At 50.4% G+C, this 27884-nt stretch overlaps 1 protein-coding gene across 6 annotated transcripts; it reads right to left on the minus strand.

Moving 5' to 3' along the window:
• Window positions 877–27358, minus strand: LOC8061288 (ribonuclease 3-like protein 2). 6 transcript variants are annotated; one of them, XR_002447549.1, is made up of 6 exons: window positions 26893–27358; window positions 21391–21585; window positions 20555–20722; window positions 19278–19651; window positions 2967–3127; window positions 1119–1255 (listed from the first exon to the last, which is right to left on the minus strand). XR_002447549.1 is itself a non-coding variant. In XM_021447495.1 (5 exons), the coding sequence occupies exons 1-5, from the start codon at window positions 27316–27318 to the stop codon at window positions 1090–1092; spliced, it is 1329 nt and encodes a 442-aa protein (XP_021303170.1). In that variant the 5' UTR covers window positions 27319–27358; the 3' UTR covers window positions 877–1089. The 6 variants fall into 6 exon arrangements, 5 of the variants coding, with proteins under 5 accessions (XP_021303170.1, XP_021303173.1, XP_002440883.1 ...); XM_021447495.1 differs by lacking the exon at window positions 2967–3127 and having other exon boundaries at window positions 877–1255; XM_021447498.1 differs by lacking the exons at window positions 2967–3127; window positions 26893–27358 and adding an exon at window positions 24844–24873 and having other exon boundaries at window positions 877–1255.

Genomic DNA, 27884 nt, shown 5'->3' on the forward strand with positions numbered 1-27884 from the left:
GTCTGGTCTCAACCGACATGTTCCAGTTTTTGTATCTAACGAATTTTATCCCTTGTCAGTTGCAGGGCAAACTGACTGGCACGTTTCTGGATCTCGAAACACCTGGGCACCCGTTTGAAGTCACATTTTTCGCTTGCTGTGTGTGAGGCACAGTACGTCACATTTTGTGTCACCAGAGACAGAAGCGACAAAGAGAGTGCACTTTGACGTGAGTAGGAATCATGTGCTACATGTGTGCATGCAGCTAGGAGAGGCAGGGAGCCCAGCGCTGCTGCTGTCTTTGTTGTGCCGCTCATTTAAGTACTGTTAGCTGATTTATTATGAGAGAAAAGCACTCTGGCAGATTCGGCTGATAAGCTAGGCTCAAATGATTCATTTCGCAAATTACAAGCAAATCGTGTAGTTGGTTATTATTTTTATTTAGATTTAATGCTCCATATATGGGCCGCAAGATTTGATGTGACAGAGAATCTGGAATTTTTGCAAAAATTTTTTGAGAACTGCCCAAGTTTGAACCTTGTCCGTACGCTTTGAGTACAAAACCCTTCTAGCTGCCCGAACCTATTCGCGACGCGTGTGGACCAACCCTTAATCTTTCTTGATTGATCTTTAATGAGCTAACATTTACTTTGGGTCTTCGAAAGGTTGAATCAAGCTCATTTAAATATATATCCTATAAAAAATAACTAGCTCGTATGTCCCGTTGCAACGTCGGTGGAACCAAATGGCTCTAACACACGATGCAGAACACTAGCACGCCAAAAATTGTTTCTTACAACAAAAGAAGAGGATTTTTTACCTTTGGTCTAATGCCGGTTTTCTCAGACTAATTAGATCTCTCTTATTTGAAATGATTCAAACATCAAATCCACAAAATATTCCACAATAACATTCTTATATATATTAACATAAAACAGTTTTGCGAATTATGCATTGTAAAAGGACATGGTTTGAGAATGCTCAAAGTATAAACGGTTTTAAGTAGCTGACATGATCCACAGTTTGACAAAGCTACCATAATAGGTATACCCGAACAAATTGTTTCTGAAAGTGGTATACAAAAGATCTAGCCATGTACATGAACATATCTCACAATTTCAACAATAGTTCGACCATCTTCTGTGCAGCCGAATTCTCTGCATCCTTCACTCTTGACATAGGATCACCAATGGTTACAAAGGTGCCAGTTTTGGTATCTACCTGAACAGAACACACAAAGTTCCTTTCATGTGCAGGGCCACCTTCTTTTTCTAACCTGAAAAAAATATGATAGTTACCAGCTCACTAACATGTAGATGACAATCACACAAAAATAATATATGAAAGCAGGAAGGATTGGGAATCCATACAAACATGTAGATGATAACCATATAAAATAATATATGAAAGCAGAAAGGATTGTGTATAACAAATATAAATACATGGATGCATCTTATTGAACTCTCGGACAGTATAAACACAAGATTACAATATCCCTAACTACCAAATATAATCTAACATCCCCTACAGTTGTAGTGGGAGCATGGACAATGGCTCAGCGGGTGGATGCACTAGCAGAAAATGGGAAGAGTAATGTCACCGATTCATGGCTAAAGGACGAGGGCCCAGTGAGGCCCAGGGCCGCCCGACTCCCTCCCCTACCGAGGGGTCTGGATCCAACAAGGATTAGGAAAAGGAACAGGACTAAAATAAAATCAGTTTAGGAAAATTGAGTTTGTTAGGAGAGGGAGATTCCAAATCTATAATGACTCACAAATAGATTTCTTGGGAGAATATAGAAGCCATGTACTCATCAGAATGAACAAGAAAATAGAGGATTTATCCTCCTATTCTCTCTGCCTCCCAGCCCCTGGCGCCTCCCTTTCTCCCTGCCACAAGCCCCTGCGCCCCTGCTGTCACCGCTGCCCTGCAGACGGCCTCCATAGCAGCAGCATCCAAGGGCCGCCGTCATCCTCACCCTCCAGCCTCCTTCCCATACAACCCATGCTTCCAACCACCAACAATCTAAGCCAATCACATATACATAAGCACGTTGTGGCGACCCCAACACCAGGACAAGTAGCACACGTCGTCACCTAGGTGACACCACATACACCATGAATCATAGTGATTTGTCACTCAAATCCACATGAGGCATTTGCATGATCCCATAAAAATGATGGTTTGTTCAACATGGTTGTATAAAGAAAATACCACAAACATTAAAAATTTTGCAAGCTCATCAGAAAGCATAGCTAGAAGCTTTGGAAAAAAATAATTAGGCATAGCTCTAGATGATGTAATGATATCATACACGTCAAATTTTAAGTTTAAATTCAGTCACTTCAATACATACAAAAATGACAAATTTCATGTTTGTATGCAATCCTCCATTGCATAGCACATGAAATTTGTCATTTTTTCATCTATTTAACTAGATCAACTTTGAAATTTAAATTCTGCATAGATTTATAACAGTCTCACCTATGGGTGTGCCAAATTTCAAACCAAATCAAAACATCTAGGTACTATTTTTTTAATTAAGTCACAAGATTTCCAATTGTGGTGTTTCCACCTGAGATGCATGTGCATGGTATGACCATGTTTGGTTAGAAAGGTACTACGGCAAAATTTGAATACAAGGATCAGAATAAAGTGATCAAATAATTATCAAGACTGATAAGACTAGAATCTTTATAATCTGCTACAATATTTAATCTGCAATCTAATATCATTTGAGTCTGGAAAATGCACATGCATATCATGCACTCACCAAACATAATAAACTCATGAAGCTCTTATTCTTGACCTAACGGGAGGGTTCTTACTTCTTGATCTAATGAGAGATAAGATAGGTGGAGATCTTGTGAAGCCAGCTGTAACTCGCTTTGCTACTTTCATTTCTCACATTGGCAAGCATGCATAAGCATAGGAATGGATTGAGGAATTTAATTGCTAGTGATGAATGGCATCCTAGCAGCATGTACCTTTCAAGAAGGCCGACAAGTTGAGAACATTGTCTTTTTAGTGCCATTTTGGAATAAATTGGAATATTGCCTAAGAGCTTCACAGCCACTTCTTGTTGCTCTAAGGATAGCAGATGGAGATGAGACACCAGCAGCTCCTGGGATTATGGCAGCCATTGATGCTGCAAAGACCACAATCAAGGATTCTTTGAAAGACAAAACAAGTTTACTTAAAGAGGTACTAAAATACTGACAAGAAATGAGAAAACCAAATAGAGCAAAAGCTGTATGGGGCAGCCCTATTCTTGAATCCAAGCAAGTACTTTGCCATAAGGGAAAAAGATAGGAGACAAGCAACAAGGCTGAGAATCATGTCTAATGAAGTTATGTGGAAGATGGTGAGAGATGATGGGGGACAGAACAAGATAAGCAAGCCAATGACTATGAGAGGGCTGAAGGCGAATCCTTCTCAAAGCAAGGAAAAATAAGAGATAGAGATAGAAAAAAATCCTAGTAAGTTCTGTATAACTATTTCCTTCCCTTTTTCTCAAAGCAATGAACTAATAATGGAATTGTATGTTTGGATTGCAAATTACAGTTCTTTGGTGGGGTGCATATGGTGGCCAGACATCTGAGCTCCAATGTTTAGCGAAAAAGAATCGTTAGCCTTTCTTGCGCTGCATCTGGATGCGAGCGTAATTGGAGTGGATTTTCTCATGTAAGTACTACTGCTAAGTAATTGGAGTTTGGTAGCAATATTCCTTGCATGGTACGGGATTCTACATTGTATTTTGTGTAGGTCCATACAAAAAAAAGAAATCCGTTAGCACCAAAGGTTAAATAAGGGTATATTGTCAACTACAACCAGAAGATGGAAAACAGATTTTTTTGTAAAAAAAAAAAAAAAATGGGAGCTGGGTTCAAATGCAATCCACTCTTGCTTGAAGAATTCATTGGGAAAATGAATAGGTTGATGAAAATTGTGAACCAGTTCATGAAGATGGTGGTAATGCTATGACTTGGGCTAATGTGGATAATGCCATTGGTGCAACTCAGGGTCTATAAGGACACAACTTGCCTAGGGCTGCTGCTGCTGCTCGTGCTGCTGTTGCTGCCCCTGCGAGGCATACTTATGCTAGGAACAGGAAGCATCCAAGGAAGACTGGCTCAAGATATTGATGAAGATGATGATGAAGACCAAGATCAGCTTGGAGAATCTGATTCAGCAACAGCAATGGAGGATGATTCAGAATCTATTCATAATACTGCTGATGGATCTGCACCAACTGCAACTGGAGATGGACATGGATGTTAGAATAGGCGCCCTATGGGCTGCCGGGCTGGCCATGGGCCTGGCACCCAAGCCTATTTGGCTTGGCTGCTCAATATTATACTCCCTCCGTTCCAAATTATAAGTCATTCCAAGAATCTTGGAAAGTCAAAGCATTTTCAAGTTTAACCAAAAATATAAAGAGAAATATAAAGATATATGTCATAAAATAGGTACACTATGAAAATATAACCAACAAAGAATCTAATGATACTTGGTTGGTACTAAAAATGTTATTATTTTGCTATATAAATTTGGTAAACTTGAAAAACTTTGACTCTCCAAGATTTTTGGAATGACTTATAATTTGGGACGGAGGGAGTAGTAAATAGGAATAGTACCACATTATCTACCCACATGGGGTGTTAGTCCTATTTATCCTATATAATCAGCCTATGTGGCCCGATGCAATACATCAATCAATCCTGAGACCTATTCACTCTCATGGTATCAGCCGCCTTTTGATCCTTTTTCTACGCTGCCCTACCCGCGCTGCCAGCCCAGCCATGGCATCCACTCCACCAACCTCTCAGTCGGATGTCGCCGATGCCTTCTCTGCTGGGGCTGCTGTCCAGGCTGATGCAGTTGCCCAGCGCCTCGCCCAGGAGAAGGCCAACGCGGCCGCCGCCGCTGCTCAGCATGCCAATGCCGCCAGGAGGCTCGCGATGCTGCTCTGGCACGCGCTGCCGAAGACGAAGCCAAGGCCACAGCCGCGAAGCGTGACGCCGCTGCACAGCGCGCCAGCGATGCCCTGGCACGGGCTGCCAAGGAGCGCGCGGCTGCTGCTGTCGCCATCGTGCCGGAGTCTTCTGGTGCGCCATCTGGAGGTGCGCCGGTGCCTGATCTGCGCGCAGCCATGCTTCACCACGAAGCTGTGGCTCTCCTCCAACTCCACTCTCAGGCCGTTGCGCCAGCAACATCCGGAACCACATCACCACCATCCTCGACATCGATTCCAGTAATTTCAGCCGTTGGTGCGATCAATTTCTGCTCATCCTCGACAAGTTTTTGCTTCAGGACCATGTCCGCGAGGATCCCCCGGACCCGATCTCTCCTGATTGGGCTCAGATGGACTGCGTTGTCAAGTCCTGGATCATCGCCACGCTCACCGATGATCTAGGCGAGATCATCTCCGCCCGGGGCTCCACTGCCCGGCACGCCTGGCTCGCCGTCGAGTCGCAGTTCCTCGGCAATCGGGAGGCCCGCTCCATTCAGCTGGAGACACGGTTTTGCAACTTCGTCCAGGGTGACCTCTCCATCACCGCATACTGCCACAAGCTGAAGAAGATGGCCGATGATCTCACGGCCCTCGGCGAGGTCATCTCCGACCACACCCTCGTCCTCAACGTCATCCACGGCCTCAACGAGCGCTTCAGCCACGTCGGGACGCTCCTTCGTCGGGCCAAACCCTTCCCCACCTTCTCGGAGGCGCGTGAGGATCTCGTCTTCGAGGAACTCACCATGGAGAATCGCAAGGAAGCTCCAGCCGCTGCACTCGCCGCCTCCGCCACCACCACCCTGGCCCCTGCGTCCTCTGGTCCAGGCTCCGGGGGCGCTGGTGGGAGCTCCAAGGCTCCCAACAACCGTAATAGCAAGCGTGGCGGTGGCGACAAAGGCCACGGCAACAACAGCTCTTCAGGACAGGGCTCCAAACCTCCTGGTGGCACGACGCAGCAATAGCAGGCTACTGGACAGCAGCAGCAGACTGTCGGAGGGCGCCCTTGGCCCAGCTTCTACAATCCTTAGTCCGGCACCATCCAGATGTGCTCCCACTGGTGCTGGACCATGGGTCGCTCTGGGGTTTTACAACCCTATGACCGGCCTCCCCTCCTGAGATCCGACAGAGCTCGCCGCGGCATTCAGCACGACCTCACTGTCCCCTCCTTCGAGCAACGAGTGGTACTTCGACACAGGTGCTACTTCACATATGACATCTCAGCCTTCTTCACTTTCACATGTTCTATTCCCACGGTACCCTAACCCTTCATCTATTGTTGTCGGTAATGGCTCACTTATTCCTGTTACTGTCACTGGCTCCACAGAGTTATCACCTACTTTACATCTTAATAATGTCCTAGTGTCACCACAAATTATTAAGAATCTTATCTCTCTTCGCCAATTTACTACTGATAATAATTGCTCTTGTTGAGTTTGACCCCGCTGGTTGTTCTGTGAAGGTTCTTCCAACTCGGAAAGAGATCGTCAGGTGTAATAGCTCCGGGCCGCTATATCCTCTTTGCCTTCCACCAACACTCTCCTTCGCCGCTCAGGGCTCCTCTCCACTGTGGCATCGGCTTCTTGGGCACCCCGGTCATGAGACCATGTCAAAGCTCGCGTCTAGTGTTTCATTTCCTATTCAGGACTATTCAGATTTGTCACGCTTGTCAACTAGGGCGCCATGTTCGTTTGCCCCTTCATGTGTCCACCTCTCGTGCATCTAGCAAGTTTGATCTCATTCATTGTGATTTATGGACATCTCCGGTTGTTAGCATTAAAGGTTATAAATACTATTTGGTCATACTTGATGATTGCACTCATTATTTGTGAACCTTTCCATTACGAGTTAAATCTGACACTTTCAGCAAGCTTGCTCACTTCATCGCCCACGCCTCCACTCAATTTGGCGCCCGCATCAAAGCTGTCCAGTGCGACAATGGGAGAGAGTTTGACAACTCTAGCACCCGGCAATTCTTCCTTACCCAGGGCATTCACCTTCGCATATCCTGCCCTTACACCTCGCCTCAAAACGGTAAAGCTGAACGCATTATTCGCTCTATCAATAATGTTGTTCGCTCCCTGCTCTTTCAAGCATCCATGCCTCCCTCCTACTAGGTGGAGGCCCTTTCCACGGCGACTGTTCTTCTCAACATATTTTCTTCTCAACATATTGCCCACCAAGACTCTAGAGTTCTCCACGCCTCACCTTGCCCTGTTCGACAAGCCACCCACATATGATCATCTATGAGTCTTCGGTTGCAAATGTTATCCCAACACGTCCGCCATTGCTCCTCATAAACTTGCCCCCAGGTCTGTCCAATGCGTTTTTCTAGGCTATTCCGCTCACCACAAAGGGTACCGCTGCCTTGACCTATCATCTAGAGTCATCATCATCTCCCGGCACGTCATCTTTGATGAAATGGCCTTACCTTTTGCTGAGCACCGTGGTCCTAGTACTCCTGCAGACCTCGAGTTCCTTGCTGATGACACTATGATGTCGTACCCGCTCCTATTGGACCGTTGCACAAGTTTTTGCCTGCAGGAACTCCATCCAGTGCCTCCGACACCACCAGTGCCCCTGTCAGTCCCTCTGCGGCCGTGCCTGGGGCGCCCCTGGAGCTTCCAGAAGATGCTGATGATCCTCCAATGCCCGCGCTCTACATCCCCCTGCGTTGCGACCATCGGGGACTCCCACGCGCCACGCGCGGCCACAGAGCTGACTGGCGCACACAGCGACGCCTCTCCACGCCTGCCGTACGTCCCGCCGCGTCGCGCGCCGGCTCGCCTTCCTCTGCGCCATCCACGGGCTCCCCCACGTCTCCTCAGGCGCCCCGCAGGCCTCCATCGGGGTTTCCACCTCTTCGCCCGGCTCGCGACTTCACGTACCACTACTCGCGTCGACCGCGACCACCACCGGCTGCTCCTGCACCGGCCGCCCCGACTGCTCCTGCACTAGCCGTCCCCGCTGCTCCTTCACCGGCTCCTACGGAAGCCGCTCCGCTGCCCAAGGGCGTGGTTCCTGTTCCACCGGTGGCCAACCAGCACTCCATGGGCAGTTCAAAGAGCGGCTTCTGAATGCCCGCCGCCTACCATGTTGTGCCTCTCTCCGGTGCCGAAGACCTTCCGAAGCGCTCTTGCTGACCCTATTTGGCAAGCAGCTATGGAAGAACACAGTGCTCTCCTCCAGAACCACACCTAGGATCTTGTGCCCCGTCCGCCTCGGCCCAATGTTGTCACAGGGAAGTGGATCTTCAAGCACAACCTAGTCTGATGGCTCCCTCGAGCGGTACAAGGCACGTTGGGTCCTCCGTGGTTTCACCCAGTGACCTGGTGTGGACTTTGATGAGACCTTCAGTCCGGTGGTGAAGCCCGCTACTATCCGCACGGTGCTCTCCTTGGCGCTCTCTCGCCGCTGGCCTATTCATCAACTTAACGTGAAGAACGCCTTTCTTCATGGCAATCTCAGTGAGACGGTGTATTGCCAACAGCCATCCGGGTTCAAAGATCCAGCTCATCCGGATTTCGTCTGCCTCTTGAAGAAATCGCTCTATGGCCTGAAGTAGGCTCCTCTTGCTTGGTACAGCCGGATGGCCAGTTACTTGCTATCTATTGGGTTTGTTGAAGCCAAGTCAGACACCTCGCTCTTTGTCTACCAGCGTGGATCAAACATAGCCTATCTGTTGCTATATGTTGATGACATTGTCCTCACAGCTTCATCGACCGATCTTCTCCGGCGGATCATCTCAGCACTACAGCGAGAATTCGCCATGAAAGACCTTGGTGAACTACATCACTTCCTCGGCATGCATGTTTAGCAAAGTGGTGATGGACTTCTACTCTCATAGCGACAGTACATGCTGGATAGTTTAGATTGCGCTGGAATGGCTAAGTGCAAGCCATGCTCTACTCCAGTTGACACCAATCCTAAGGTTGCTGCAGCAGTGCAGCTGAGGGGGCCCCTGTGTCTGATGCTACAGACTTCCGCAGTCTTGCTGGAGCTCTTCAGTACTTGACCTTCACCCGCCCAAACATTGTGTATGTTGTTCAGCAAGTCTGCCTTCATATGCACGATCCTCGGGAGCCTCACCTTGCTGCCCTGAAGCGGATTCTTCGCTATGTTCGAGGCACTCTTCACCTTGGTCTCATGCTTCGACCATCTACTTCGACAGATCTTGTCGTCTACAACGATGCTGATTGGGCTGGTTGTCCAGACACTCACAAGTCCACCTCGGGCTATGTCGTGTTCCTTGGCAACAATCTTGTCTCCTGGTCCTCCAAGCGCCAGAACACGGTATCAAGATCTAGTGCTGAAGCCGAGTATCGCGCGGTGGCCAATGGAGTTGCAGAGGCTACCTGGCTGCGCCAGCTTCTTCTCGAGTTGCATGCCCCTCTCCGGCACGCCACACTGGTGTATTGTGACAACATTAGTGTTGTCTACATGACCTCCAACCCAATTCAGCATCAGTGAACCAAGCACATTGAGATCGATCTTCACTTGGTTCGGGAGCGAGTCGCCATTGGTGATCTTCGTGTTCTGCATGTCCACACCTCTTCACAATATGCAGATATCTTCACCAAAGGGCTGCCTTCTTCAGTATTCACAGAGTTAGGTCCAGTCTAAACGTGCAGAGTGGCTGACGATTTGACTGTGGGGGCATGTTAGAATAGGCGCCCTATGGGCTGGCCATGGGCCTGGCACCCAAGCCTATTTGGCTTGGCTGCTCAATGTTATAGTAAATAGGAATAGTACCACATTGTCCACCCACATGGGGTGTTAAGTCCTATGTATCCTATATAATCAGCCTATGAGGCCCAATGCAATACATCAATCAATCCTGAGACCTATTCGCTCTCAATGGAGGCTTCCGTTTGAATGATGATTTGCTTAATTAGATGGCTAGTTGCCTACTTGTGTTGGACTACTGAATGTCAATGTTTGTGTCACTTGAACTTATTTAGGTGGCTAGCAGGCTGCTTATCAGCCTATGTAGTATGTACTGAAGTACTGAACTAGTTTGATTATGTAATATGCTGGCTGTGTGGCTGTTATGGTCTGTTAAATGCTAGTTATTTGCTAATGCTGCAGTGCTGCTCTTGAGCTGCTCCACTTCAATACTACAGCAGTGTTGCTAATTATGGTCTTCTTTGGTATTCCAGCAGCAAGTCAGCAAAGAAATGGAGTTTGGGACAGGAATATGGAGTTCTGGACAGTGCAAAAAACAACTCTCACAAGTCAGTCACCAGCTAAACAATAATGTAGTCTGAATGCTTGCTTTACTATGTAATATTTATATAGTATATATAGGTATTTATATAGTATATATAGATATATATATAGTATAGGTATATATCCTGATATATAGGACGACTAGGATCGACTAATAGGCCTGGTCCACGACTAATCGTGGCTAATCGTCTGGTCAGTCCCATGGCGACTAGGTTTCACTATATGATTTTTAAACATTGGGTGTTTCCATCTGAGATGTATGTGCATGATATGACCATTTTGTTTTAGAGGTACTATGGCAAAATTTGAATACAAGGTTCAGAATAAAGAAATCAAATAATTAACAAGACTGATAAGACTAGAATCTTTATAATCTGCTACAATATTTAATCTGCTGTTATGGTGGGCCGGCAGTACCACCATCGGGAACGCACCAGTGGCTAGGGGATGATCACCACGGCTCTAGGAGCCGGTCTTAGTCTGTTGAGTTAGCTTTATCTATTCCTGTGAGTTATTAGATGGGTAAGAGTGATTTTAGGAGTTTGTTACATTTGTTGAGATTTGCCTATAAGGCCCAAACATTCCTTAATGAAAAAGGTTTAGCCTGGGACTGAGATCACATCTCCCCTAGGCGCCCAGGCACCCTATTCCTCGTCACGGTAGCAAATGGTGACCTCCCTATTCCTTGTCACGTGGTCATGGACCGAGCACTTGCACACCTCCAGGCTTTTCTCGACATACTGCGCGGCCACCACAGCTTTCGCCCTATTCCTCCCGCTGATGTTGCTGCTCAAGGAGGGGTGCAAGTGGACCGAGGCGGCCACCGCGGCTTTCGCGGCGCTGAAGGCTGTGATGGATAAGTCTCTATGTTGGCTGGTGGTTGTGGGCTGCAGTACGCAGCACATGGTCCTTGTGTCACAGCATCCTTGACTGCTTTTAGGACAGCAGTTAGCATCTGTAGGACAGCATCCTTGACTGCTTTTAGGACAGCAGTTAGCATCTGTAGGACAGCATCTTAGACTAGCATCTTGGCATATGCTGGCTGGTTAGCAGCCCTATAAATATGTATCCTCAACACCTCAGATTGGCATAGCATTGTGTGAGAAATAAACCTAAAAAATTGCCTCTACTCTGTGTGCTATCCTCTCGATGAGAGTAAGGATCCTGCTCACACCTAGAGCAAGGATCCAGTGACTAACAAGTGGTATCAGAGCTGTACTATCATGTAGCCTAAGCATTTCCTTCAATTCCTTCTCCAATCGAGCTCCCTGCCTCACAGCAGCTGTTCCGGCTGCCTCTGCTCTCCGCGCAGCAGCGCGCCATGGCCGCAGAAGGACAGTCTCAGCACTCGGGCACCTCGAGCGCGCGGCGTCGGCACGAGGCCGACCTCGCTGCAGCAGAGGAGCGCAGACGAGCAGTGGCAGCGACCGCTGCAGCAGCAGCGAGGGCGTCAAGGCTGGCCCAAGCAGAGCTGGCAGCAGCCAGAGCGGAGGTGGAGGCAGCAGCAGCTGCAGATGCAGCGCGTGCAGCGGCAGCCGAGGTTGAGGACCTGTGCAGCAGTCACAGCAGCTCCATCGCTGCTGATGACAGTGCTGACCCGGACCTAGAGCTGCTGGAGAGGGATGCAGCGCGCCGGCGAGCAGCGCAGTGGGCAGCTGTGCACGCCCACGAGCGTGGCCGCAGTCCAGACAGGCGCGGAGGCGCCGGCGGCGCTCCTGGAGGAGGCGCGCATGGCAACGGCGGTGGACGGGTCGAGGAAGAGCAAGGCCTTCGCAGGCCACGTGGCTCTCTCTCCCCGGACCGGTAACGTGATGGAGCCGGCGGCGCTCCTAGAGGAGGCGCGCATGGCAACGGCGGTGGACGGGTCGAGGGAGAGCATGGCCTTCGCAGGCCGTGTGGCTCTCTCCTCGGACTGTCACCGTGGCTACCACGGGTACCAGGTTGTTGCCAGGGACGTTGGCCCTGGTGGTGGGTGGCCTACCCTCACCAAGACCAACTATCTTGAGTGGGCTGCGGTGACGAAGGTGAGACTTCAGGTGCTGCACGTGGGAGGCAGTCCGGTACGGCGACGTCGACTACGACCAGGATCGACAGGCACTGAATGCCCTCATCGGTGCAGTCCCAACCGAGATGCAGTTCTCGCTTACCAGCAAGCGGACTGCCAAGGAAGCTTGGGACGCCATTGCTGCAGCACGCATCGGCAGCGATCGCGCCCACAAGTCCACATTGCAGCAACTCCGCAATGAGTGGGAGAACCTAGCCTTCAAGCCAGGTGAGGACGTTGATGATTTTGCTCTCTGTCTTAACACTTTGCTGCAGAAAGTGGTGCAGGTTGGCGACGACACCTACAACGAGGGGAGAGCTGTCGAGAAGCTCTTCCGCTATGTCCCCGAGAAGTACAGGCAGATGGCTCGCTCAATCGAGTCTCTGCTGGACCTCTCCACGATGTCGATCGAGGAGGCGATAGGTCGCCTCAAGGTCGTCGACAGTGATGAGCCACAACCCTCCTCAGGGCCCAAGCTCCTTCTCACTCGGGAGCAGTGGGCTGCCAGGCAAGGTGACAAGAAGAAGGGGGAGCCTTCTTTTGCAGCAGCCGGGCGCAAGCATGGCAAGCGCGGCAAGTCACGCAAAGGCGCCCAGGCCGGGGCGCAAGGGCGCGCCGGCGGAGGTGCCCAGGGCAGCGCCGCCGAAAAACCCAAGCCGACACAAGATGACTGCTGCCACAACTGTGGTCGTGCTGGCCATTGGGCTAAGGACTGCAGGCAGCCACGACGCGCCTAGGCCCACATCGCAGGCGGAGGAGCAGCCAGCTCTGTTCATGACACATGCTAGCACCAAGCCACCCCCAGCAGCACCGGCTACAGCGGCTCTTCTCCACCTCGACGAGCCCAAGGCACACGCCCTGCTCAGCAGCGGGTCCGGCGGCGGCAACAGGATCGATGGGTGGTGCCTCGACACCGGCGCCACCCACCACATGACAGGCCGGCGGGAGTTCTTCTCCGAGCTCGACTCCGACGTTCGAGGCTCCGTCAAGTTCGGAGACACCTCCGCCGTAGAGATCAAGGGCGCCGGCTCTATCATCTTCGTCGCCAAGAACGGCGAGCATCGGCTGCTCACCGGCGACTATTACATCCCCGCGCTGAGGAACTCCAGCATCAGCTTGGGACAGCTGGATGAGAATGGCTCGTGTGTGGAGATCAAGGACGGCGTGCTTCACATTTGGGATCCTCGTCACCGACTTCTCGCCAAGGTGAACAGGGGGAGCAACCGCCTCTACATTCTTCACGTACAGGTGGCGCAACCCTTTTGACGGCGTGCTTCACATTTGGGATCCTCGTCACCGACTTCTCGCCAAGGTGAACAGGGGGAGCAACCGCCTCTACATTCTTCACGTACAGGTGGCGCAACCCTTTTGTCTTGCAGCTCGGCGGGACGATGAAGCCTGGTGGTGGCACGAGTGCTTTGGGCACCTCAACTTCGAGGCCCTGAAGCAGCTCGGCAACAAGGAGATGGTGCAGGGCATGCCGTGCATCGACCACGTGGAGCAGTTCTGCGACACCTGCGTCCTCACCAACCAGCGACGGCTGCCCTTTCCCCGCCAAGCAAGCTTCCGCGCCAAAGAGAAGCTGGAGCTCGTGCACGGCAACCTTTGCGGCCTCGTGACACCGGCTACACCTAGAGGATGACGCTACTTCCTCCTCATCGACGACGCGTCCCACTACATGTGGGCTGTCCTCGACACCAAGGGGGCAGCCGCGAACGCCATCAAGCACCACCAAGCTGCTGCGGATAAGGAGTGTGGCCGCAAGCTTCGGGTGCTGCGCACAGACAACGGCGGCGAGTTCACAGTGGCCGAGTTCGCGGCGCACTGTGCCGACGAGGGGATCCAGCGCCACTTCACAGCGCCGTACACCCCACAGCAGAACGGCGTCGTCGAGCGCCGTAACGAGACGGTGGTCGCCACCACCCGCGCCCTCCTCAAGCAGAGAGGGATGCCAGCGATCTACTGGGGAGAGGGGGTGATGACCGCCGTCAATCTCCTCAACCGCTCGCCCACCAAGGCCCTCGACAACATGACGCCGTAGGAGGCCTGGCACAGGCGCAAGCCGGTGGTGAGCCACCTCCGCATCTTCGGTTGTCTGCAGTTCGCCAAGGAGCTCACTCACGTCGGCAAGCTCGACGACCGGAGCACACCAGGAGTGTTCATCGGCTACGCGGAGGGCGTCAAGGCCCACCGCATCCTCGACCCTGCGACACAGCGCGTCCGCATCTCCCGAGACGTTGTGTTCGACGAAGGGCGAGGCTAGACTTGGGACAAGGCAGTGGACAACGGCTCGGCCTCAACCCTCAGGGACTTCATCATCGACTACGTCCACCTGGAGGGAGCCGGGGGAGCTAGCAGCTCGTCCTCACCGAGCTCGCCCTGCTCGCCATCAGCTTCGGCGAGCCCACCACCGCCTTCACCACCAGCGAGTCCAACACCACCGGCTACACCACGCACTCCTGCACTGGCTCCCCACTCTCCTGCACCGACGCCGGCATTTCCAAGGTCAGCACCAGCAGCTTTGGCCCGTCAGCGTTTGGTGGAGTTCGCCACTCCGCTGTCCGGCGACGAGGACCGCGTCGACGTCTACCACGACGACGAGCCTCTACGCTACCACACCATGGACAACATCCTCGGTAACCAACCTGTCCCTAGGTTAGTGGTACACGACTTCGAGGCGGAGCTGCACCTGGCACACAAGGACGCTGAGCCTCGCTCCTTCACTGAGGCGGAGGGAGACATGGCATGGCGTGCCGCGATGCAGCAGGAGATGGACGCAGTCGAGCAGAACCGCACTTGGGAGCTCGCTGATCTGTGGTCACCGCGCGATCACCCTTAAGTGGGTGTTCAACCTGAAGAGGGATGAAGCCGGTGCCATCATCAAGCACAAGGCTCGCTTGGTGGCACGAGGCTTCGTGCAGCAGGAGGGGGTCTACTTCGACGACGCCTTCGCCCCCGTAGCACGGATGGAGTCCGTGCGACTTCTTGCGCTAGCTGCCCAGGAGGGCTGGCGTGTCCATCACATGGATGTCATGTCGGCGTTCCTTAACAGCGACTTGAAGGAGGTCTACGTGCACCAGCCGCCAGGATTTGTGATTCCCGGCAAGGAAGGCAAGGTGCTTCGTCTGCACAAGGCCCTCAATGGCTTGCGACAGGCACCGAGTGCGTGGAATGCCAAACTGGATTCCACGCTGAAGGGGATGGGCTTCGAGCAAAGCCCGCACGAGGCGCCATCTACCGGCAGGGCAGTGAACGAAAGGCCCTGCTGTTGGGTGTCTACGTCGATGATCTTGTGATCACCGGCACCAAGGAGGTGGAGATCGAGGAGTTCAAGGAGAAGATGAGGGCGACCTTCCAGATGAGCGACTTGGGCCCTCTCTCCTTCTACCTGCGGATCGAGGTCCACCAGGACAGCTCTGGCACCTCTCCCCGCCAGACAGCCTACGCCAAGCGCATTGTGGAGTTGGGCGATCTCACCGGCTGCAACCCAACCCACACTCCTATGGAGGAGAGGCTGAGCCTGAGTCGGGAGAGTACGAAGGAAGAGGTGGACATGACGCAGTACCGGCGCATTGTGGGCAGCCTTCGCTACCTTGTCCACACGTGACCGGACTTGGCGTTCGCTGTCGGCTACGTCAACCGGTTCATGCAGCGACCGACGACGAAGCACCAGCAGGCCGTGAAGAGGATCCTGCGCTACGTCGCAGGTACCTCCGACTACGGTTTGCACTACCCGAGGTGCCCCGGTGCGGCACATTTCATCGAGTACAGTGACAGTGACCACGCCGGCGACATCGACACAAGCAAGAGCACCAGCAGGACGCTCTTCTTCCTCAGCAAGTGTCCGATCAGCTGGCAGTCGGTTAAGCAGCAGGTGGTGGCTCTATCCAGCTGCGAGGCAGAGTACATCGCAGCCACTACCGCTTCTACTCAGGCTTTGTGGCTGGCTTGGCTGCTTGGCGATCTCCTTGGCAGAGACGCAGAGGCAGTGGAGCTCAGGGTGGACAACAAGTCCGCCTTGGCCTTGGCTAAGAATCCAGTCTTCCATGAGCGCAGCAAGCACATCTGGGTGAGGTACCACTTCATCAGGAGCTGCCTGGAGGAAGGGAGCGTTCGGGCCAACTACATCAACACCCAAGACCAGCTCGCCGACTTCCTGACCAAGTCCCTTGGGCGAATCAAGTTCCAGCAACTTCGCGCCAGGATCCGGATGGCTCATATACCTCACAAGGAGCCACACAAAACTTAGGGGGAGAGTGATGGATAAGTCTAGTGGTTGTGGGCTGCAGTACGCAGCACATGGTCCTTGTGTCACAGCATCCTTGACTGCTTTTAGGACAGCAATTAGCATATGTAGGACAGCATCTTAGACTAGCATCTTCGCATATGTTGGCTGGTTAGCAGCCCTATAAATATGTATCCCAAACCCCTCAGGTTGGCATAGCATTTGTGAGAAATAAACCCAGAAAATGGTCTCAACTCTGTGTGCTATCCTCTCGATAAGAGTAAGGATCCTGCTCACACCTAGAGCAAGGATCCAGCGACTAACAGGCAGCGCCGGTGCTCCACCTCCCCGATTTTACCAAGGAATTCATCGTCGACTGTGATGCTTGGGGTCCAGCTTCGGCGCCGTTCTACACCAAGAAGAAGGGCCGTTGGCGTTCTTCAGCAGGCCCTTTGCGGCGCGGCAAATGAAGGTGGCCCGCCTATGATCATGAACTTATCGGCTTAGTTCAACCCATGCGCCACTGGCGGCCGTACTTGTGGGGCCGTGCCTTCGTCGTGCGCACCGACCATTATGTGCTCAAATTTATGCTGGACCAGCGACTCTCCACGTTACCCCAACATCACTGGATTAGCAAATTATTTGGCTTTGATTTCAGGGTTGAATGTCGGCTGGGTCGGCTGAACACAGTCGCCGACGCACTGTCCCGCCACGATGGTAAGACCCTGGGCTGCGCTGAGGGCGCTGCTCGCTGCCTGGATGACGCAGCTCACGGTCTGGTGCCCACAGCGCTCGCTGCGCTCTCCAGCCCATCCTTTCAGCTCTTCGAGGAGCTACACCGGGAGATGGCTGCATCCCTAGATCTGAGCGCCTTGCGTGACGCAGCAGCGATGTGAGCCCATGGCAAGGCGTGACGTGTCCAGGACAGCCTCATCTTGCACCAAGGACGCGTGTCCGTGCCCTCGGCATTGCCGCTGCTGCCCAACATACTTGAGCTCGCCCACACGGTGGGGCATGAGGGCATCCAGAACACACTACAGCGCATCCATGCTGATTTCTACGTCGTGCATGATCGGCGGGTCGTCCATGGCTACGTCCGGGCTTGCTCCACCTGCCAGTGCAACAAGACCGAGGCGCTACACCCTACCGGTCTCCTCCAGCCATTGCCAGTGCCATCGCGGGTGTGGGCCAACATCTTGATGGACTTCATCGAGGCGCTTCTGAAGGTACACGTCAAAAGCATGCTGCTCAATGTGGTTGATAGGTTCTCAAAGTACGCTCATTTCATACTGCTACGGCACCCGTACAGGGCGGCCTCCATTGGTCGCGCGTTCTTCTCCGACATCGTCTGGCTCCACAGCTTTCCGAAGTCAATCGTCAGCGACCGCAATCCCGTGTTCACAGGCCACGTGTAGCGGGACTTGTTCCGGCTAGCCAAGGTCCAGCTATGCATGAGCTCCGCCTTCCATCCCCAAACCGACGGCTAGTAGGAAGCAGTGAACAAAGCGATCACCGGCGATCGACCCCACGACTGGCTTGATTAGTTGCCGTGGGCGGAGTTTCGCTACTATTCCTCGTTCCACTCCACGCTCTGCATGACGCTGTTCCAGGTGGTCTATGGTCAGCCTCCTCCGTCACTACTACCATATGAGCAGGGCTCTGCTCAAACAGAGACCATTGACGATCTCCTCACCCGCCACGACGAGCTCCTCGTTGAAGTCCATGACCGGCTGCTGCAGGCGCAGCAGTATGCACGCAAGCATTACGATGCTCATCATTGTGCCCTAGAGTTCGGCGTTGGGGACTAGGTCTAGCTCCGCCTGCTTCACCGCACGACCCAGTCCCTTGTGCCAGGTGCCCAAAAGAAGCTTGGACCCAAATATGTTGGGCCCTATCAGGTGATGGAGCTGCTCAGGACAGTGGCCTATCATCTACAACTGCCGGAGAATGCCCACATTCACGATGTCTTCCACGTCGACGTTCTCAAGCCCTTCATTGGCACCCCCCCCCCTGGCCACTACTCCGGCGCTACCTCCGCTGCAGCATGGGCGCCCTCTTCAGCAGCCAGAGCACTTCCTCCGTTCTAGTCTGCGTTGCGGCTCCCGGCACATTTTGGTGCAGTGGGTTGGTACACCGGCGGCGGAAGCAACCTAGGAACCTGTCGACGCATTCGGTACAGCCCATCCCTCGTTTCAGCTCGAGGACGAGCTGTTTCCAGAGGGGGAAGAGATGTTATGGTGGGCCGGCAGTACCACCGTCGGGAACGCATCAGTGGCTAGGGGACGATCACCAAGGGAGCATGCCATCACCCAGAGCGCGGTCACCACAACTCTGGGAGCCGGTCTTAATTGGTCGAGTTAGCTTCATCTATTCCTGTGAGTTATTAGATGGATAAGAGTGATTTTACGAGTTTGTTACATTTGTTGAGATTTGCCTATAAGGCCCAAACATTCCATGATGAAAAAGGTTTAACCTAGGATTGAGATCACATCTCCCCTAGGCGCCCTATTCCTCGTCACGCTGTTGCCGCTCCTCCCTGTTCCCCTTCACACGCCCAGAACACCGCCAGGAGTCCAGGTCTCGGCCGGTCGTTCCCCCTCCCTACTTACTGCGCCCTAGCCGCCATAACATCTGCAATCTAATATTATTTGAGTTTGGAAAAGGAACATGCATATCATGCACTCACCAAACATAATAAACTCATGAAGCTCGCAATGGAGGGTCAAAAACTGAGAAACCAGTGCATTATTGATTCGTATCAACAAATTGACATGAGTTAAGAACCTTACTTAAAGATAGGTTTTGGCCAATGCTTTCCGATGCACTGCTCAGTAAGTTTCTGTTTACACTCCCTGAGCTCTACAATCTCATCAACCAATCCATTGGCAATGCCATTGATCAACACTTGCTGCTTTGCGCCACCGATAAGCTTGCCCAATGCATCCCGTGCAGCATTGAGCTTAGCAATTACCTTCTGCTCCGAGGAGCCAAGTCCAACCATCTCCCCACCAACAAATACATTTACCATGGTCATCCCACCCTTCTGCCATGTCTCGAACTGTGCAACTTTGCCATGTTTCTGGCATAACTCATGCAATGTAGTAACAGGTTGCTCATCTACTGTTTCTGCTGTGATAACTGGCTCAAAGAGCCACCTTGTAACCTGAACCATATAATAGAAACATAATCATACAGTACATATATTAAGATTGCACTGATAAAATTCTGACCGTGACTGTAGGTAAAAGATTTCATACAAGACACGTGGAAGTAATATAAGAATAAGTTTTCATTAGAAATTATAAATATTTAGGAACATATTTTTGTGTGGATTATGTAAAATTTGAACAAACGACACTTTTGAACCAATTTTCAGGACATATGTGTTGCAAAATTACACTTTTAACAATTTCCTGTTCCAGTGAAGGGGCTCTAACCAACAAGAGACAAGCTTGTAAGGGGCATATGGTCATTTTAAATGGCTGTAATGCCACATGGGAAAAGTGATTACTTGCCAAGTAACACACTGAGCCACTGAGGACTAACATTCAAGGCCTCCTCTACTCCATCTTCTCCATGTTAGATAGGAGGTCATACACTGATGTGTATAGCAAATGGTGGTTAAAGAACAGAATGGTCCTTGGCTAGTGAGCATGGTTGTTTAGAGTCTATTGATTAGACCAAGAACTGATCACAAGTGTGGCTTTGCAATAGGTATGTCAGAGAATATATAGTTTTATCATCTTCATTTCAAATGTATCTTTATCATAGCTTTACTAAACAATGAAAAGGCACTCTATGCTGTAGTTTTTACCAATCTATTACTCCCTCCATTCCAAATTATACAACATTTTGGTATTTCTAGATACATAGATTTTTTTATGCTTCTAGATATACATTTATGTCTAGATACATAGTAAAATCAATGCATCTAGAAAAGCCAAAACGTCTTATTGGAATGGAGGGAGTATTAGTCAAAGTTGTTTCTCAGAGTCTGCATTAATGTCCAAAATGGCATATGTTTATTAATGGGATGAGTAATAAGCATAACTACTGAACAAAAAACCTTCCAAAGCTTCTCAAGGTCAAATTTGCAATCAACGTAGACAGCAGCAGCGATGGCCTCAACAATATCCGCAAGCACCTTGGGAGCTTTAACCACACTACCACCATAGGGTGCAGTGGCAAGGTCATGCATTACTTCTTGTTTCACTGACTCAATAAACTGGCCTACCTGCATATGGTATGGCCAGGAAAAACACAATCATCAAAACATTGGGTACAAAGAAAATATCAAGTCAAGATGAGATACATGACATTTAATAAAAAACAGTGTGTTTATTATGAACTTGAGTCAGAACTGAACAATGTACAAAGCTTATAGATAATTTGCTTTTGCTAAGAAAAAAAAAGGATCACAAAGCTTCAAAAAGATGGGAACTTAAAAAAAATAAATTTCAGTGTATTGTTAAGAAGCGTATGTTTGATTTAATCTATTTTGTTCTATCTGGACTCATTCTTATTTCTACATACAGTGCCACACAGTTCTAATGCATGTTAAAAACAGTTGTGTACGTTTAAGAGGTCAGAAACAAAGGTCAACTGTCCACATTTCACGTAGAAAACAGCAGGTCGAGCCAGGAAGTTTTGGCAGATAAAAACAGTAAATGTGGATATATGTATTAAAATTCGTTAGAAACTTACTATATACTTCTGCACTTTTAAAATAATGACATTTGCTTGGTGCACAGCAGATGATAGGTAATAATGAAAGCATATGGCTTGAGCCCACTACTTCAACTTTTCTATACATGTCCCAAGCCGGACAGTACTTCAACTTTCCTATATTCACACGATCAAACTTAAAAGCAACATTTGTGTCATTCAACAACATATAGTGACCTTTTTTTTACAATCAGTAAAAGCATCTCCAAGAGTTCCCAATAAAGCCTCCCAATCTAGAATTTTTGGCAAGAATGGAAAACACCCATCTCCAATAGTTTCCAATCCCAACTCCCAATCTTTCTGCGCTTGGAAAAATAGCCCAATCGCGCAGATATATCCACATGTCTCCCATGCGCCTATCCATCGGCCAACCTAAAGGTGGAAGGGAGTGGGAAAGAAAAAAAAATTAGGAAAGGGTTCATGATGCAAATGCACAATAGAGAGAATATATAAAACTGGTTAGGATAATTTAGAAATACTATAGGATTCCTCATGTAAAATTGTCTTTTATATTTTAGGAATGAATTATTGAAAACTGTTGGAGATGGTCTTATTTATTCCACCTAATAATTTTGGCGAGTTGAAAAACTTCATGGTTTTGGGGAATGTTGGGAACTCTTGGAGATGCTCTAAGAGCCAAAAACTAACAGCTCTTTGAAGGGAAAAATTGGGTTAGGCTACTCAATGGGAGACCATCAGCTTTTTTAGATTAATTTTCAAAACATATGTTTTTGGTATATATTTAACAGTTGAAACCATTTGTTAGAGTGCGTAAGGGACCTATTGGGCCTGGGCTCGTGCTATAGCCCATTAGTGTTAGGGTTAATTAGAGATATGGGTCGCTTGCTTAGGAGTCTAGTAAGGCTTGCTTGTAAGTCAAGTAAACCTCTCTATATAAGGAGAGATGTATCAATCTAATCAAGCAAGAATTAAGAAGGAAAACCCTTCCCTCTTGCCCGGTCGTGGGCAAAGGCCCCGCGGCTGGCCCTCTCATGCCCTCGCAGCCCTAGCCCGTGAACAGTACCCGTGGCTACTGTAGCGCCGTGGGTACTGTAGCATGGCAGCCGCCAATGCTCCCCTCAGCTCTCTTCTCTCAATCCCAACCGCCACATAACATCTGGTATCAGAGATCCTAGGTATGATGTCTGGTACTCAACCCACCTTTTCCTAGCCGCCCACCACCACCACCATGCCGCCGCCCACGTCCCAGCTGCCGGCAACCCTCCCACCATTGACCACGACAGCACTGGTGCAGTCCAGTGCACCCGCACCATCTCCATTTGCGTCTGCGCCTTCTTTGTTGGTGCCCATGACGCCCGAACAGCCGACGGCGGCCGTCTTCGACCTCGGCCACATGGTGTCCGGCATCGGTCAGGTGGTGGCCGAGATCCGGGTCTTCCTCGTCGGGCCTCATGCACCACAATTCCAACAACCCCTGCCACCACCGCCACCGCCGTCTTTCCAACAGGCTTTGTCGGCGCCGCCTTTGCTCTGTACAGCCACGGCGGCTGCCGCTGCCTACCCGTACAGGATGCCAGGCTATGGCACGACGCTGCTGCCGTTCTAGGACATGCAGCCAACGGTGCTGCCATTCCAGGACATGCAGCCAACGGTGCTGCCGTTCCTAGGCGTGCACCCTACGGCGCCACTGTTCCAAGTCATGCAGGCAACCGCCCCAGTTCCCATCCATCAGCTACGGATGTCGCACCTCCAGCACCCATTCATCGATGGGATCTTCTATAGGGGCATCGGCGTCCAGCAGATCCAGGACAAGGGCGAGAAGTCGCAACAGATCGAGCAGCCGACAGACATCGTGACGGAGCCGACGGGGAAGATGCTTACCCACTAGGAGTCGGCGGTGGTGCGTCTGCAGGTTGCTGCGCACGGCCTCCTGGCTCATCAGCGGGTGCGGGTGATGCGCGATCTGCAGCTGATTCAACCCTACACCCCTTTGCAGCTCCTCCAAGTTGCTCTTCACCGCGTGGAGGACCTTGATCTTGTCCACTGCGTCGGGGATCTTTGGCTTGTGGTTGCCCCCATGGGCGGTGGGCATGCTATTTGCCACGCAGGTGGCGAACGGCGGTAGGAGAGGCACTCCCCTCCTTGTCGTTCTCCATCGAAAGCCCTCCACTCTCCTCTCTACGATGCAGACCAGCAGCCATGCAGCGGGGAAAAGGCATGGGGTCACCGGCGGGAGGGCACTGCGTAGCATTTCCACATTCCGCTATCGGCCACCACGAGGGGGTCTTCACTGGTCGCTGTGGCGACCACTTCCTGGGGGGCCACACTCATGCAGCCCTTTTGTCCAGACGGTGTCCATGGGATCCAGGTGGCTATACACGTGCAGGTCCAGCGTGCAGATGGTGTCCACCTTACATGCAGGAGTCACAAATAAAGTGTCCCAGTCCATTTCAGGTTGAGAATAGTAAAACAAGCCGAGATGTAAAAGGCTTATTTTTAAGTGTTAGGTTTGTGTCGAGTCGAGTCATCATTATAAGTTGGTTAGGTTGCAGCTCGAGGACGAGCTGCATGTCTAGGTGGGGTGTAGTGTTAGAGTACGTAAGGGACCTATTGGGCCTAGGCTGGTGCCATAGCCCATTAGTGTCAAAGTTAATTAGAGATAAGGGTCGCTTGCTTAGGGGTCAAGTAAGTCTTGCTTGTAAGTCAAGTGAACCTCTGTATACAAGGAGAGGAGATGTATCAATCTAATCAAGCAAGAATTAAGAAGGAAAACCCTTCCCTCTTGCCCAGCCGTGGGCAAAGGCCCCGCGGCTGGCCCTCTCGTGCCCTCGCAGCCCTAGCCCATGAACAGTACCCGCGGTTACTGTAGCACGTTAGCCGCTGGTGCTCCCCTCAACTCTCTTCTCTCAATCCCAACCGCCACATAACACCATTAGTTTGGAGTTCTATAGAAACACCTGTGCTAGGGGCGGATCCAGGATTGGCCAGTAGGGCGATGGCCCTAGTGGGCTAATTACACCATGTACTTCCTCTCTTAATTTTGGTGTGAGGCCCAAGTCAGCCAACTAGAACAGAGGGCACGCAATAGCACAACATACACGCCTAGATAGGCGTCTTGTGAGTCACAAACTCACATTTACTTTCTATCACTCGCATGCTTGCTTCTCCACCTAGCTGCTGATGGCCGACGTCGTTCGCTACATGGCCATCTGTGGCCTGCCGGAGTCCCATCATCAGCTCTCCTTGTTGCCCCAGTAGTACTCAACACCATGCTACCTTGCGACTCACCCCTTCCCAAGGCATGACGGAAGCTGCATTGAAGCTTGCGGGACACGTCATGCCCCCAGGCGATGACAGTTGCGCCGAGTGTGGCACATCAAGCGACAGCAGCTGCATGCTGTGCCCCAATTAGCAGATCCTCTCTAGGCTCCAATCTCCGAAGGTCCAGCTAGAGCCAGGCCTCAACTAGCGAATATGCAATTTGACGTTTTCTCTTCTCTCTAATTTCCCATCTAGAAAAGGTTCATTTCAATTTGATCGGAAGTTGAATGACAATTAAATTTGTGCCCAATTTTATACAGAAATAAATCACAAACTTTGAAGATTCTAATCATGGATAGGAAATTGGCATCAAATTTACTCATGTCACATAATCAAAACAGAACCAACCTCATGAGTAATCATCAGAAATTGAAGCTAGCAGTGCTAATGCCAAGCAAGAAGGTTCTGAACATGAACTTCTAGAAGAGATTATTGCTGATCCTGAACAAGAAACAATAGGACCAGAGCAAGTAATGCTAGTCATGGGTTTTCGAAACCAATTGTGGAAATGCATCCAACTATTAGTGTTGATGCCTCAGGGGAGTTTATTTTGCTATAGTATTAGGTCCATACCAACCAAAATTTCATATACATCTTATGTTTATCAAGAAAAAACATGGAGTTCCATTATTGTATCAATCGCAAATTTTTCCTTTACTATAATATTTGTCGATGCATGAACCACTATAGGAACTTTCTCTACTTTATTTTTGGCCCTAGTCTTGGAGAAATGCTAGATCTGCCACTGCTCTCTGCTACATTACCCTCAGGGTATCCCATTTTTTTCACTGCCAGACAATGTGGAAGTGTAAGTTCCGAGCATCTAAGCAAACAACTAAAAGTACAGTAGACTTTTACAACAGGGACTACAGTTATTAGGACATCTCTAATGGTCAGCTCTAATTTTATATTAAGTACCACATAGAGGGGAGAGAGGCCAAAAAAAATTTAAGCTAGCGTGAGGAGAAAAGGCCTTTGCACGTCCAATAAATGAGATATAACTCCTCTATCACTCGAGGTGAGAAAATATACTAATAAAAAATATCATACATGTGAGAGGTATGAGACGATCCCTGTTCGCTTGAACTTATCTACCAAATCTGCAAGTCATTCCGCCGTATTTTTCTCTCATAACAAATTAGTGAAAAGTACTTTCAGCCAAGCGAACACCAGCACCAAACTCTTAAAGCACCTCCAACGGAAGCCCTCAAATCAAGGCCCCCTATTTTTATTTGAAGCCTCTCCTAACTCTTAAGAGTCTGTCTTTTTTTTACATGTATTCCAACAGGACCCTCAAATCAAGGCCCTCAATCCATTCTGATATACACTGGCATCCACCACCACTCCAATCGAGAGGATCACTAGAGACAGCATGGGAATATCCAATCAATAGCACATGGAGGGGAGCCACAGCGGGGTTGAGTGTCTCGATGGGAGGAGAGGATCCGCATTGAATGGTCCTCGCTGGGGAGGCGTGCCGGAGGACGGGGATAGGGTGGCGGCGTGGGAGAGAGTCAGGAAAAAAATGTGCACTAGTGAGCTGCTGTACTCAGCAAAATATTTCACGGCCAAAATTAGGGAGCTCCCTGCGCACCTGGCTGGGAGATAGGCAGAAGGGGGGAAATTTGGGGGCATTTTCTTCTTGGAACCAAAAATATAGAATATGTAGAATATGGACTCTGGTTAGGGTCCTGTTGGAGATCCTCTTGCTACTGGAGGTGCCTGATTCTGAGGCAGAGTATCACAAGACACTGTTACCACCTATGTACCGCTGAGGAACTTCCCCTAACTTAAGTTAGGCCTTGTTTAGTTGTTGGGATGAAAAAAAATATTGGTACTGTAGCACTTTCGTTTGTATTTAATAATAATTATTGTGTAATTATGGACTAACTATGCTCAAAAGATTCGTCTCGCAAATTACAGGCAAACTGTACAATTAATTATTGTTTTTATCTATATTTAATGCTTCATGCATGTGACACTCGATGTGATGAGAAATCTTGAAAAGTTTTTGGTTTTTGGGTGAAACTAAGGGCTTGTTTAGATGGAGAATTTTTTTGATTTTGGCTACTATAGCACTTTCGTTTGTATTTGGCAATTATTGTCCAATCATAGACTAACTAAGCTCAAAACATTCGTCTCGTAAATTAGAGCCGTGCAATTAGTTTTTATTTTTGTGCAATTAGTTTTTATTTTCGTTTATATTTAATACTACATGCATGCGTAAAAAAATTCGATGGGTCGAAAAATCTTGAATTTTCTTTGAACAAAACAAGGCCGACAAGACTCGTCCCCAAAGCCAAGCCAGCCGCACAAACACCAAATTGACCTTAGGAGATTCCAAAACGCCCAGAAATTAAAAACAGTTCTGAGGGAGTCCATGACAGATATGCTTACTAGTAAGTCGAGGCGGGCGCACTTTCTCCGGAGAAGCGGGTAGAGGTCGTGCCGGACGGCGACGCGCGCGAGCTTCTCAGTAGAGATGTTGGCGGCACGGAGCGTGGAGAGCGCCCCGGGCCCAAGGGTGGGGTTGGTGAGGTAGAGGAAGTTGGAGAAGGCTAGGCCAAGAGCGGCATCCCCGACGAACTCGAGCCGCTGGTAAGAGAACGCGCCATCCGAGAAGGATTGGTGGGTTAGCGCCTCCTCGAGAAGGGCGCGGTCGCAGAACTGGTACCGCAGGAGGCGCTCCACGCGCACCGCGGCCTCGGCGCGGTCGGCGACGAAGCCCGGCAGCGAGAGCGCCACGGGCGCGGCGGGTGAGGCCGCCGAGGGTGGAGGTGGAGTTGGATGGCGGCGCTTGCAGGGGTTTTGCGACGGCGTCATCGGAATTGATGGGATATTTCGCTTTCGGTGGAAGGGTTTTTTTTTTACAACGGGTTAGAATTTATTTCCGTCCTTTGTAGAGGTTGGGCACGGAAAAAAAAAAACGGGAGGTGCGTTTTGTGGAAAAAAAAAATGTGCCTTTTTCCTACACGCTATTATGAAAGATCGTTAAAAAATTAGAGCGGACCTCTATGCCATGATACTTTTTTCTTTTTTTTTTTGCCTTCCAAACCACTCCATTCTCATCTTTTAAGTTTTCACCGTTACTCAGTGAGCCCATCCATTAAAATAGTCCAAAATACCCCCTCTCTCTTATCATCTCCTACCTCTTTTTCACTCGAATAGGAATGGAGAGCACCGCTACAACAAGAGCGAAGGTCGGGGTCAGGGGTCTGCTCAAGTTTCCCTCCCAATCTCATGCCGCTCGGGGGTCAGGGTCAGGGGGCGTGCTCGAGTCTGTGGGGAACGGAGCGCCGCCTTCTCGGTCGCCTCAGCGACCTCACCCCCACGCACTAGGCGACGCGTCGAGTGCGGTTGTCGCTGCTGTCATCCCGCGTGCCATGGGT

The sequence above is a fragment of the Sorghum bicolor genome, chromosome 9, assembly GCF_000003195.3.
Source record: "Sorghum bicolor cultivar BTx623 chromosome 9, Sorghum_bicolor_NCBIv3, whole genome shotgun sequence".
NCBI lineage: Eukaryota > Viridiplantae > Streptophyta > Magnoliopsida > Poales > Poaceae > Sorghum > Sorghum bicolor.

Bases quoted from the DNA above. Each gene is read 5' to 3' on its own strand.
- LOC8061288 (XM_021447495.1), bottom strand. From the start codon at position 27,318: ATGACGCCGTCGCAAAACCCCTGCAAGCGCCGCCATCCAACTCCACCT. The intron at 21,586-26,892 runs GTAAGCATATCT...TTCCACCTTTAG, and splicing joins GCGCCCGCCTCGACTTACTA to GTTGGCCGATGGATAGGCGC. The intron at 20,723-21,390 runs GTCACTATATGT...TACCATATGCAG, and splicing joins TTACTGATTGTAAAAAAAAG to GTAGGCCAGTTTATTGAGTC.